A 15,156-nucleotide genomic window follows, 5' to 3' on the forward strand; every position below is an offset into this window, starting at 1 on the left:
GAGGACTCAGCTATTTGGCTACAAGTCTGGTACTCACCTGCACATTCGATGGCTGCCATACGTAGCTAGGTTTAAGGACATGGGTGGGTACAGTTGGAGATCAGTTGCTCTGTCATGGTTATACCGGTGCATGTGCCGCGTGATGAACAGAAACATTGTCAAGTAAGTCGGTCCATTGCAGCTGCTTCAGTCATGGATCTTCTGACGGTTTCCTAATTTCAGGCCCGCTGGATATGATACCTTTCGCTAGCCTTTGGCCTCGACGTGATGTTATATTTATGTGCTATGTTTTTCTTTTATTTTTTAGAGTTATTTTTATTTAGTGATAACGTGTGTTTGGGGTTGTAGGTGGTCAAGTCACAACTCGACTGCGAGCGAGAAATGATCTCCAGTTGTTCATTAGAGGCTCAGGATAGATCTCCTTCAGGTTGGGGATGTGAGTATTTTGTCAAATCCAAATAGCTAATATCTAATGATGACGTTTCAAAACTATTTCTTTGCACAGTTCACTTGGATGCCATATAGCTTTCATGACGTAGTGCAGGTGGTGCACCCAGATATACTTGAGCTTCAGCATATAGCATTGTGGAGGAGCGTGACAGCATTGATATATTTTGCTGTCATAAAGTGGCACCAGGTAGATCGGGTTCTACCATAGTTTGGTGGAGTACAGCCTCTACCACAGTCCGCACTCAACATTGATCCACTTGGTGGGAATGTCCAAAAAAGACGGTGGAAATAGGCATGCGACTGATCCACTTGCCCACCCACTCGCATAGGACTTGTCCTCAGCATATCAACACTACCCGACATCGTCATCTGGACACCTAGTACCCATCGTGGCAACTCGTTGTATGACTCATCCCTATCTCCATAAATCTATACCACGGCCTTCTGCTTAGCCAACCAAATCCTCCTGTAAGTCATTCTAAAACCGAATTGTGCCTCTGTCGCATTAAGTGCCTTGATACACACAGCAGCATCAGCTCTAACCATTGACAGTATGAATGCCGAGATCACAAGATAATCAAGACTCCTGTGATCACTCGATATCGACGTGGCTAGACAAGTATGAGGTCCATTGTACCGTTTTACCTCCCAAATACCTTTGCGCTAGCGGAGACTGATCCGAATCAACCATGCGCACCCGTTGCCAAATTCCTTACACTTACCATAGTACTTGCGATAATCAGACTCCACCACTTTGTACTGAACCCCGCATCGGATGCTATAGGTCTTCACGCTTAACACAACCTCCTCTTTATCCTAAAACTGCTGATCAACCTGAAACTCCGTTAGTCCTCCAGCATCTTGTGTGTCTCTAGCACCGAATCCAACAAGTTCTCCAGGAACCCCCTGCTGTCTCATGGCATCCAAGTCCAAACTTGAAAAGTGCGCCGGGGGAGGGGGTATTGCTGAGTCATCACTACTCCCAACTGGATTACTCCCTGCTATATCATCACCACTATCATCGGCAATTATGTCCGACTCCACATAGTCTTCCTCATCATCATCCCGTAGTACATCGTCCATACCATCAGGTGCTCTACCCTGTAATGAAACCGGTACCGCATCAGTAATACCTACTTCTCCGTAACCACTGTGGTTTAGATCAGCTGCAAAGGACGGGGAGGCAACCAACATTGCCTTAGGCGCAATCACAGACACAGATGAGGAGGCACCACTTGGCCTCGAACTAGAATAGGCTATCGTTGCAAGAGCTTGGAGATTCTGGTTCAAACCACCTGAGCTGGAAACCACATCTACAAGCTTGGCTGACAGCTCATCAGGAGTCCTCACCTCGGAAAACTGCTGGCGACAATGGAATAGAACTTCCAAATCTTCGTCACTCCCTATTATGAACGAATTGTACTTCACGTCATCCCGCAACATTGAAATCGGAATTCTATATAATAATTTCTCAACTCGTTTCACGCCTTGCAACCCCAGTTTTTGGATTATAGAATTCAGGAACTCAGTAAAACTCGTTGAAGGTTTCAAAAAAACACTAAGGGGATTCTTATCAGTAAACTTAATTCCAGAACGTGTTTTTTTCTTAATCAACCATCTATATTGCACTAATACTAGAAAACTATCTTCACTAGCCATTGTGTTTTACTCTCATATAGAATTGATGTTCATATCATATTTATATAGGTTGTCCTCACAGTAAATCTAATCAGTCCCATTCGAATTATATGAGGACAATATCATGCTGTAAATTGAAACGGTGTGTTTCGAATTGCTATGGGCTCACGTGCATGGCTAAATCAAAACAGTATGTTTAGATTTACTAGGATTCTATTCATGCAGCTATAAATCGAAACAGGTTGTTAAGATTTATTAGGGGGCATGCAAAAATAAATAATTCGAACCTACCTGTTTTGATTTATGTAGAAACATAAATCTAGTCTATCTATTTCGATTTATACAGAGATTTGATTGGGGTGATTCACGTTACGTTTTTCATTTTGGGTGATTTATGCAATATTAGATGAAAGATTGGTTTATTAATATGAATTACCTTAAAACATGATTTTTTTTTCAAGATAAAAATTAGAATGGAGTAATAATTTAAAAAAGTATGTGATCATCATAAATTTTAAAGTTTATAAAATATTACTAAATTACTAATTTTATAAGAACTATTTTATAAATTAATATTTAAAATATAAACACTTAAATATGAGTAAAGAGGATTTAAACCTACATTTAAATTAATAGTGAATTATGTTTATTATTATTGCTTTACTAATGTAGAAAACGAAATCACTAATTAAGTTTGTTGTGTCACTCTTGATGTGTGTTACATGCTCAGAAAAATTATTTAATATGAGATGTTTGTTATGTTTTAAAAATATAATCTTCTACTATAAAATATTCAATTATTATTACCAATTATTTAATTTTTGTGATGATACATTCATTGCTCGAACATAAACATTAGTAAATAAATAAAAGAGAGGAATGGAGATTAGAGAGAGAAAGGAGGGAATCTCGTTAATTTTTTAAAAAAAATATTTTTAATAAAAAATATTTCGTAACATATTTTAATTATTAATAATATATAAAGATATTAAGATGTCTTTGAAAAAATAAAATAAGATTTTTAAAGGTGATTTAATTAAGAGATAAATACTATTTCAATTCTTAAAATTTAAAATCAAAATCGAAATTATTTTTACCTTTTTTGTTCAAAATAGTCCCAACTTTATATTAAGTGTTAAAATTATTCTTTTGACAATTTTATTTTTTATAAAATTTAATACTTAAAAAAAAAACATCCTCCTTCCTCTATTTCTCATCATCCTCCATCATCTCAAGTGATTTTCTTTTCACCTCCCATTTTTTCTATTTCAATTCATCATGTTGCCGCCGAAACTATATATTCCCATCTCGTCACCAAAATTTCTGCAGTTCTTTCTTCTCTCTCTTACGTCATCTCCCTCCATGCGGTTTGGCTCTTCCTCTCCTTTCTTGTCGCACCACCGGCGACCTCTCCTCGTATTTTCAGCAGCACCTCCTGTAGCTCCCCACCTTTCCCCTCCTTCTTTATATGCAACACCGCCGCTATGTTATTTTTTGTTACTGTAGTTTTTCTATGTTGTGTCGTCGCCTTTGTTTGCTGTCACCATCATACTGTTTCGCTATCACTGTCATCATGGATAATTAGGGTTTAGATTTTATTCTTTTTTTTTTGGGGATGAACATCATTTTCCAATGCAGACCTAATAATGTTCTGTGTGTTGCTTTATTTGCAGTAAACATGAAAAAGATCATTAACAAAAAAAAAATATAAAAAATGTCTTTAAACTTTAAATTGTGATGATGGTGTGTGACTCTTTCTTGATTTTTTTTTGAAAAAAAATAAAATATTAAAATGCTTTGAATGCTTTGAACATAAGATTTTTTTTTTTTTAACATTTGCTGTTGTTGAATTTGGAAGAAATTTTTTTTACTGTTGTTATTAAATTTGAAGTATCTGAAATGTGGTATTATTGATAGTGGTGACCATGAAAAAGATGTTAGTGGTATTTAGAGGTATTTTTATCATTTAAAAGATTGTTGTACTCAAAAAGATGATTTTAATACTAAATATAGCGTTGAAGATTATTTAAAAAAAGTTTATAGACAATTTTAGTTTTAACGCCAAATTTTAGAAATTAAAATAGTACTTATTCCTTTTATTATAATACTTTAAGAAAGTAATAAAATTTTCTTTTTATTAAAAATTCAAGTAAACTTATATTACTGCTAATTTCTTTTGAAATTATAATGAGAATTTATTTTTGATGTATAGGTTATGTAAAAAGTTTATACTATTATTTAATTCGATTTATATATGTAAATAATTTTTAAAGTGATAAATTTAAAAATTAGATACTTTTATTGATTTGATAATCTATTATTAGATATTTATATAATTTTTTATATTGTGGATACATAAAAAAAAATTCAAATAATAATGTATAAAATAATTAAATTGTATACTTATCGTTTACCGCGAAATCGAATAACTAAAAGAGTCTTGTGTGTTTGTATATATATGTATATGTATTTAATCACATTGTATGTTCATAAAAAACAACCACTAATTAGTAATTTGTATAAAAATATGTATTTGATATCTGATCTCATAAAAGTATTAATCATATTACTATAAACAAGTTTAATTATTGATATTATTGTATGTTTGATTATTCTATTTTGACAATTTTAGTTATTCTAGTGACTAAAATGAATGAATTAATATGTATAAATAATTAAATACGCAGTAACAATGAAAGAGTAGTAATGGGTTTATGGAGGATTTTTACTATAGAAAAATTTGGGTGGTGAGAAGTAATTTTGATTGATAGGATAAAGTATTATTTTTATTTCTCACATTTGAGTTAAATTCTAATTTTATTTTTATTTAAAATGTTATATTTTGTTTTAGTTTTATTTTTCGATCAAAATTAAAATTTTTTTTTTAAAAATATTTTTTTTATTTTATCTTCTTATTATTTCTCTTATTTTTCGGTGACTTTACTCTCAAATTATTAGAATTATTACTATGACCATTATAATTATGATTTTTATCGTTATTTATAAAAAAGTTATAATAAAAAAAGAATATTTTTAGAAAAAAATATTTTAATTTTAACTAAACAATTAAAATAAAATAAAATAAAATAAAATAAGATAAGATGTTTAAGATAAAAATAGTGTTTCAAACGTTAAATATAGAAGTAAGACTTACTTAAATATTAGGATCTAAAACAATTATTTATCCAAAAATAATTTTAAAAAAATAGTGTTGGAATAAATTAATTTTAAAATCTCAGATCATCCATATTAAATCATCAAAACATAACATAATGTGGAAGCGTACCTTTACTCATAAGAGTTAGAAATTAATGGAAAAATTTGGATCTTGTGTTTGTGGTTCTTTCGACCTTCCTCAACCAAAGTCTTTTGTATCCCTAGGCGGCTGAATTGTGACTTTTTTGATGGGGAAAGAGTAACAAAGGCAGCTTTGGTATATTGGGGACCGAAACTCTGTAGGTCTATTTATATTTGAGCATGACACCCATTAAACCCTTAAGCCCAAATAAAATAGTATCTAAAGTCCAAAAGATAATATCTCTAAAATCCAAAAAGATAATTATCTAAGGAACAAAAGATAATATCTGGTTTTATTCTCATTTAATTCCAAATCAAAAGTAATAATGACTTATTCAATTAGCATTTATAACAATAAATGAGATCATCATTATATAAGTCATTTAATTTGAAATAGCATAATTTGTGATTATAATTAATATATGTATTGCCCACAAACAAATTAGAAAATTAAAATAATTTCCTAACAATATCCCACTTGGGCTATACATATATTCTTTCTTGACATAATCACACCTTATAAACTTTGTACGCATCTGAATGCTATTTCTCTCATTACTTTAACAATCTGGTCTGTCTCATACATTAGATATGGAACTACCGCAGCTTTTATCACATTAATGTCGCGACTAAACCACGCCAATCACCATCCTAATATACTTAACGACATAGATCAAATTTAGATGAGTAATATGGAAATTACATGCTAAGTGATCTCATGCATGTCTATTTCCAGCTGGTCCAACTTTAAAACTTTATTGAGATCAAAGGCAAAACAAATTTTGCAAAATGAACATTTCACATAACATGAAATAAACCATCAACTTAATTCTGCAGAAAAATAACTCAATATCTGTCATAGGACATATAGCATAAAATAAACTCCCACTAAACCAAGGCATCACTAATATTGACACCCATCCGAGCAGTGTGCTCATGAAAGACTTTAGGGATCAATCCCTTAGTTAGTGAGTCTGCTAGCATATACTGTGTTCCTATATGTTCTATGAAAATCTGCTTTCTTAACCTTTCTCCTTGACAACTAAGAGTTTGATGTCTATATGCTTTGATTTTGTCAAGCTCTTTATTGTTATTGGAGTATAGTACTGTTGACTTATTGTCACAAAATATCTTTAATGGCCTTTCAATATCATCTACTATATGAAGCTCAGTGACAAAGTTTTGCAACCATATGCCATGAAATCGGAATCAGAGTACCTAATGATTTCCAAATTTTCTTATCTCCGATAAATAAGCATGTAATCCTTTGTTCTCTTAGTATCTCGATTCCGAATACAAAAGAGGCATCACCAAGATCTTTCATTTCGAATTTGTTCGATAGAAATTTCTTAGTTTCATGCAACAAACCTATATCGTTACTGGCAAGTAGAATGTCATCAACATATAAAACCAAAAAAAGTATTTACTCCCACTGAACTTGCAGTATACACATTTATCTATAATATTTACCTCAAAACCATATGAGGTAATGCCTTAAACTTGTGATACCATTGACGGAAAGCTTGTTTGAGATCATAGATGGGTTTTCTCCCTTTTTTCTGTTGGATCTCCTTAATGGTACTTCTTGAGGTTGTTGAGCTTGCTGTATGGGTTGGGGTTGAGAAGGATTCTCATTATTTTTCGGTACTGTAGCAGTATCTTGAGAAACAATAATATTCTCATTGTTCTCTTGTACTGTAACTAGATCTACAGTAGGATTCTTATTTTGCTCTTGTACTATAACTGTATCTTGAACAACAATAGGCACAAGGACCTGATCATTGTCAGTTATAGAATCCTCATCAAAAGCAACATTCTTAATATTTTCTTTCCCCCCAAACTCAATATCCTCAAGAAATCTCGCGTTTACTGTTTCAAAAATAGACCTTGATGCAAGATTGTAAAACTTGTACTCCCGTGAGCGCTCAGCATAACCAACAAAGTAGCAACTAATTGTCCTTGAGTCCAATTTTCTTTCATGCGGCCTATAAGGTCGCGCCTCAACTGGACATTTCCAAATATGCAAATGCTTTATGCTGGGCCTTTTCCCAGTCCAAATTTCATATGGGGTTTTGTTAACTTCTTTGCTTGGCACCCTATTAAGGATGTACACTGCGATCTTTAAGGCTTCTCTCCAAAGTGATTCAGGCAAGGAAGAATGACTAATCATACTTCTCACCATGTCCTTAAGAGTTCGGTTCCTTCGCTCTGCAACACCATTCATGCTAGGTTTGCCTGACATGGTGTATTGCGTAATAATACCACACTCCTTTAGAAAAAGATCAAAAGGCCTGGGACGTTACTCACCTAAATCGTCATATCTTCTGTAGTATTCACCACCACGATCAGATTTGACAGCTTTAATTTTCTTTCCAAGTTGAAGTTCAATTTCATCTTTGAAAGACTTGAAAACATTCAAGGCTTGGGATTTGTCATGAATTAAATATAGATACCCGTAACGAGAGTAATCATCTATGAACGTAATAAAGTACCGTTGTCCATTCCAAGAGACAGTAGAGAATGGGCCACATATATCGGTATATATCAGTTCTAAGACATTTTTAGCTCTCTCGGCACCTAATTTTTTTTCGTTTGTTCTTTTACCCTTTATGCACTCAATGCAGACTTCAAAGTCCGCCAAATTTAGGGGTCCAAGAATTCCATCCGACACGAGCCTCTGATTTCTCTGTTTAGAGATGTGACCTAGGCGTTTATGCCATAATGATGCCGAATTCTCATTTAGTTTTTTTTTGTACCCGTTTGCAGTATTTCATTATTATAGGAATTTAAGTCAAGCCTATATAGATTATCCACCAAATGACCAGAGCAGATATTATTCGAATTATTAAAGAGACTGACTTTATTGTTTTTGAATGAACAAAAATAACCTGATTTGTCTAAACGAGAAACAGAAATCAAATTTCGTCTAAATGACGGTACATAAAATGTCTCTAATAAATCCAAGTAAAATCAACTCGTGGAACATAATCTAAAGGTTCCTATAGTTTCGACTGCAACTATATTGCCGTCTGCCACATATATGTATCTTTCAGCATCACTTGGCGGTAGACTCCACAGGTAACTCTGCATAGTAATACTTACATGAGTAGTAGCAGCAGAATCTACCCACCAAGTATCAACAGGTGCAGAACTTAAACTAGCCTCAGAACAAACAAAAGTAAGAATTATACCATTCTTTACACGCCAGGTGGCATATTTGGTACAATCCTTCTTCATGTATCCCACCTTCTTACAGAAGAAACAGGTTGAAACTTCATCCTATTTTTTAGCCTTTTTTCTACTGAGAAGGCACATCCGTAGTGGTATTACGCTTTCTTTTATACTGAGAAGATGAAGCCATGTGAGCACTTTCAGTCTTATCTTGCTATAGCCTCTCTTCTTCTTCCATACAGTGAGATATAAGCTCATTTAAGGACCAAGTGTCCTTCAGAGTGTTATAACTCACTTTGAATTGCCCAAAGTGTGCAGGAAGAGAAATCAAAATGAAATGCACGAGTAAATCTTCAGATAACTCTAACTTTAGTGCTTTCAATTTTGAAGCAAGATGAGACATTTCTATAATGTACTCCCTTATGTTCCCTTTACCTTTATACCTCATGGAGACAAGTTTGCTCAAAAGACTACTTGCCTCACCTTTTTCATTCTTAGTAAAGAATTTTTCAACATCTTTTAGGAATTGTTTGGCATTTTTATCCTCAGTAATTGAGCCCTGAAACGCCTCAAGAATTGAGCGTTTCATGATCATGATGCTCATTCGATTGGATCTATCCCACTTCTCTATTTTAACTTCATTGAGGTTTTTCGGAGTGGAAGTGGGTTTTTCCTCTTGAAAAGCTATATCTAGATCCATACAACCAAGGACAATCTCCACGGTATCCTTCCAAACTTTAAAGTTTGAACCAATCAGCATAGGAATACTGCTAATTTGTAGAAACATTGGTAGCTAAAGGCATAGTTTCTGGATTAGAACAAATAAACATGCAGTAAACATTAGTTAAATAATGGGAAAAATCTATATTGAGATATCTAGAACAACATTAATTTTCAATCTTTGGATAGAAAATTAATTGTAAGTGATACTCTCATTGCAGTAATCAAATATTGTCGAAAGGAGGCCACTCAGATAAACACGCCTAAAACGTCTTTTTTTAAAGATGTCTTTATGTTGTGTTTTAATTGGTTTTGGTATAATTTATTCAGTGTTCCTCATCACATATTATTAAATTCCTCAAAAGATTTTCTTTCCAAAAACAATAAAAAATATTTAATTTGGACTAAAACAAAAAAGGTAATAGATTAACTATTAGATTTTTTTTAAAAGATTATTTACATAAAAAAATATATCACATTCATCAAAATATATATATATATATATAAAACAAGCTCAAGCGTTTAAAAATTTTTATAAATAAAAAAATAATTAATTTATATTCGTACAATATATAAAATAATTACTATATTATTATTATATTATAGATTAAGATTCACTAATTTAATTTTTTTTTATTTTTAATATAAGTATTAGAAATAAATAAAATTTTTATAATTAAATGTAGTGTAACAAAATATATATAATATTAATTAGTTCTTAAAAATTTTAAAAAAATAGTTTCTCATTTTAGTAAAATAACTATTTATTAAAGTAGACAAATTAATTATTTTTTTCTCATATACGGTTTTTTTAAGACATAAAAGCAATTAATTAGGACATTGGTTAAGATAATTAAAGTCACTATTTCATTAAATTTTTAATTTAAAGAAAAATCCTAGTTAATTTTGGTATAGAAATTTCGAATTTAAAAACATTTATAAAAATTATGTTGAATTTTGATTTATTTGATTTTCATTTAAATTAATCACTACATAAGTTAAAGTTCTGTTTTGAAGTTATATTCGAGCTTTAATCTGATTTTTAAAGTTTCAATTTACTTATTTTGATTTTTTAACTTAGGTATCCGTGACTCATATTAGGGTTTTAAGTGTTTAGTTGAAAATAAAAAATAAGGTAAAAAAATTTCAATTGTCACATCAAATAGTCACTAGAATGTATAATGTAGCAGTCATTAGTCCATTTCAGCATGTCGTTAACGATTTTTGTGAGACAGTGACAAAAATAAGATTAGGAACCAATGTGAGTCATAACTATTAAGTTGGGAGACATAATTGTTAGAACTGATTAGGAACCAATTGGGAGACATAATTTGTTGTTACTTGATTATGAACCAATTGTGAGTCATAACTATTAAATTGAGTAAATCGAAATTTTTGAAATTAGATTGAAATATAATTGTTAGAACTGAACCAGTGATCGAACCGATCAAGCTACTGGTTCACTGGTTTATTGGTTCAACTGATAAATCACTGGTTGAACCGATAAAACTGGTCTCACGTAAATATAAAATATAAAATAGTTAAAAACTTAAAATTAAAATTTGAAATGCATATCTTCACTAACATTTTATGAAGAATCAAGTCTCAACTTCTAAAAATAACTAATATAAAAAAAACCATAAAATTTTAATACTACAATAGTATCTTATTTTGACACAATAAAAAAATAATTAATTCACAAAGCCTATCATCAAACTATAATATCAGTAGATTTTAACACTAACATCAAAACAAATAACCTTAATCACAATACTAGCAATAAAATAGATCAAGTAAATTAATAAATTTTTAGTGAAATTTATATTTATATTAATAATGGTATATAATTAAAATATAATTAATTTTAAAAATAGAAAAAACAAAAATTAAATTAAATTAGATATTTATGTATACTATATAATTAGTATTTGTCAAATATAGTACTTAGAAGTGCAATGGCTAAGTGGCAAGTAGAGGTTACTTTTGCTCCAAGGTTCTTGGTTCGAGACCTTGTGGAGACATTTTAAAAATTTTTTCAAGCAGACCAGTTTGGTTAGACCAGTTTGCACCGGTTCTTACCAGTTCACACCGATTTTATTCCTTAAACGGTCCAAAGAGTAAACCGAACTGGACTATAATCCAGTTCTTACCAGTTCACACCGATTTTATTCCTTAAACGGTCCAAAGAGTAAACCGAACTGGACTATAATCCAGTTCTAGTCCGGTTCACTAGTTTTTTGGTCGAACCAACCGATCCATTTCGGTTTTTACAACTATGGATATAATAATGGTAATTAAGTTGACCATTCAGTTGTTTTAATGGTAATTAAAATCTAATAATAGTTTATAATAAAAGAAACATTCTTTTGCAACAATGAACCTATAGTAATAGTTAGGGGTGTTCATAGATTAGATCATATCCATATAAATTCACAGTATTTATCCGTATCTGATCTGTAATTTGAGAATATGATCTGATCTGTAAGATGATCGGATTGGATCGAATCGGATCCACACTCTAATCAGATAGAAGTAAATATGTTTAAAAAAGTAAACAAAAAAAATTATTGACTTTTTTTTATAAAAATAAAATTTTTTTATATTTTTTATTTTATGGATATATTTGATATCTGATCCAAACATAAAAAGTGCGAATATCGAATTTGATCTAATGAGTTTAGTGCGGATTGGATCGAAATTTCAGCCATATCCCATCTGTAAACACCCCTAGCAATAATAACTAAAAAATTATAATGATTATATTTTTAACTAAGAGGAAGTGCAAAAAAAAAGTACTAAATACAAAAACATCTAATCAAATATTAAAAAAAATTTTACTTTAAAACATACAGTTGGACTTTTTTTGCTCATATATATATATATATATATATATATATATATATATATATAATAATAATAATAATAATAATAATAATAATAATAATATTAATATTATTATTATTATTATTATTATGATAATTGCTTTGTATATCACATAAATATAAACGTTTTTTTTTCTATGATCTTAAGAAAGGTTTTGTAAGTCTCTAACTTTGTTGTCGATTTTTGTAGTGTTAGCTCTCATATTATCAATTTGATTCATATATAATTCGGATGATAAATTATTTGGTGACGTGCTTTCTTTTTTACTGTGATATACTTGTTTTATTATTATTATTATTATTATTATTATTATTATTATTATTATTATTATTATTATTATGTACATTAAAAAATAACAGGCCAAATTATTGCCATAACATAATAGAAGTATGGAAGTTTATCATTCTTCTCTAATGGAGGAAACAAAATTCTTTTCAATAATTTATTTAACGTTTAGTAGAATAAAAATAAATTTTATTAGAATAAATTTGAGTATGAGTTTAATATTTTTATTCATCATAAAATATTTATAGAATTACTCGTAGATAAATTTTGGAAAAAAGAAAAAAAACCATGATTTTTAATTTTATTTTTAAATAAACTTTATTTTTAATTTTAAAACAAATTTTATTTTTATTTTTTAATAATATTAATTTTTTATCGTATATAATTATTCAATTATTTTTTAATCATATATAAATAAATTACTCTTAATAAGACTTTTTTGTGTTATTCAATTATCTTTTTTTAAAAAATAATTAATTATTAAAATAATTAAATTTTTCACAACAAAAATAATAAAAAATTATGAATGAAAAAAATTAACCATCCTGATACTTTTTTGTATTTTTATTCATATTTTAATTATAAACATAAATATAATTTAATTATATTATTTATGAAATGTGACTATAGATGTAGATAAAATTTAGTTATATTACTTATATATAGTTTCATTGTATTGTATTGCTTATAAAGTTAGATTATAATTATGACAATAAAATTGTTCTTGTATTTTTATATGTGTGACTAATTGGTGGTGTTAAAACATTACTCTTAATTATAAATAAGGTTTATAATTTAAAAAATCAAATACTCAATTAAAAAGATACGAAAAAAATGATGTTAAAATATTCTAACTCTTTAAAATAAAAATATTCGAAATTTAATTAAAAATTATTTAAAATTTAAACTCAATAAAAATTTATATTCAATGTATTTTGTATTAAATATATTTAATAACCTATTATATCATATTATATCATATTGGTTGAAATTAGTTTTTATAATGTTAATTTTTTAATAACACTTTATTAGAAAAAACCATCTTTTCAGAATTTTTTAAAAACTAATTAATATTATATATATTTTATTACAATATATCTTATTATAAAAAAATTATTTATTTTTAATGCTTATATTAAAAATAAAAATAAAATTTAAATTAATAAATTTTAATCTATAATATAATAATAATATAGTAATTATTTTATATATTATACGAATAAAAATTAATTATTTTTTTATTTATAAAATTTTTTAAGAGCTTATATATATATATATATATATATATATATATATATATATATATATATATATATATATATATATTTTGATGAATGTGATATATTTTTTTATGTAAATAATCTTTTAAAAAAAATCTAATAGTTAATCTATTACCTTTTTTGTTTTAGTCCAAATTAAATGTTTTTTATTGTTTTTGGAAAGAAAATCTTTTGAGGAATTTAATAATATGTGATGAGGAACACTGAATAAATTATACCAAAACCAATTAAAACACAACATAAAGACATCTTTAAAAAAAGACGTTTTAGGCGTGTTTATCTGAGTGGCCTCCTTGTCGAAATTCCTGTCACACATTAAACCTTTCTTTAGACCGACTTAATGCGCACATGGAAACTTAAACTTCGCAACCTATTTATTACCGCATATATTTTCTATTAATTGGCCAAACAATAACCTTCCTTTGGACCGATTATTGACCGCATAATTAATAGAAAATAAACAAAAGTGTTCAATGCTTATTATTTGGCCAAACAATAAACTTCCTTTGGGCCGATTATTGTTCGCATAAATAATAAGTATTATTTTATTCTTAATCAGTTACCCAAATATTTATTTACCATTAATATGTGTATGTAATTCGGCCAAATATAGGCCTTCCTTTGGGTTGACCAATATTCGCATGAATTACATATCACCATATTTCTAATGTTTTAAATAAATCAATTTTCACAAAAAAAGGCTACTTTGGCAGCATAATGTTCAATCAATTTATTTTAAAACTAAATCTTTATAAAATTAGTGGGTACAATTCAAATTGTTACTAGTTTCCTTATATAACAATTAATTTTTTTTATTACTCAAATATTATTAATGTATATTCATAACTTGGCCAAATATAGATCTTCTTTTAGGTAGATTAATATTCGCATAAGTGACATATACATAATAATCCTTATAACCCAAAAAAGATAATCAATTAATTTTACACTAAATTAATAGTGCACACACAATTAAATCTTTAGACAATCCAAAATTTAGTAATATTTTGTTAATATTTTAGAATAAATTATTAATTTTATGAGTATCAATATATATATATATATATATAAAACAACTAAAACGTGCTTGGCTTATTACATTATCAGCACGCAACAATATACATATATATATCGAAAGAATAATAATATATATTAATATATGTGTATATATAAGTGGCTGAAAAAGGGGCAAGCAAGCTTAACGCAAACACAGGAGGGCATATATATATATATATATATATATACATACATTGATGCACACACACAAATGCAAACAAATTCATATATATATATATGCGTGCAACGATTTTATCACGTAAACAACATACATATATATATTGATTCGATAATAGAAAAAATAAAAAAATAAATATTTTCGATGATTAAATTATGGATGGTTCTGATACCATTTGTTGGACTAATTGTGGGGAGC

At 28.8% G+C, this 15,156-nt stretch overlaps 1 protein-coding gene across 1 annotated transcript; it reads right to left on the reverse strand.

Annotated features, from left to right (window-relative positions):
* Positions 1 to 1,266: 1,266 nt before the first annotated feature.
* On the reverse strand, positions 1,267 to 2,109 carry LOC110266914 (uncharacterized). The gene has a single exon (XM_021111979.1). The coding sequence runs from the start codon at positions 2,107 to 2,109 to the stop codon at positions 1,267 to 1,269; it is 843 nt and encodes a 280-aa protein (XP_020967638.1).
* Positions 2,110 to 15,156: the final 13,047 nt, after the last annotated feature.

This window comes from Arachis ipaensis, chromosome B9 (assembly GCF_059453495.1).
Source record: "Arachis ipaensis isolate K30076 ecotype BB chromosome B9, ASM5945349v1, whole genome shotgun sequence".
In the NCBI taxonomy this organism is placed as follows: domain Eukaryota; kingdom Viridiplantae; phylum Streptophyta; class Magnoliopsida; order Fabales; family Fabaceae; genus Arachis; species Arachis ipaensis.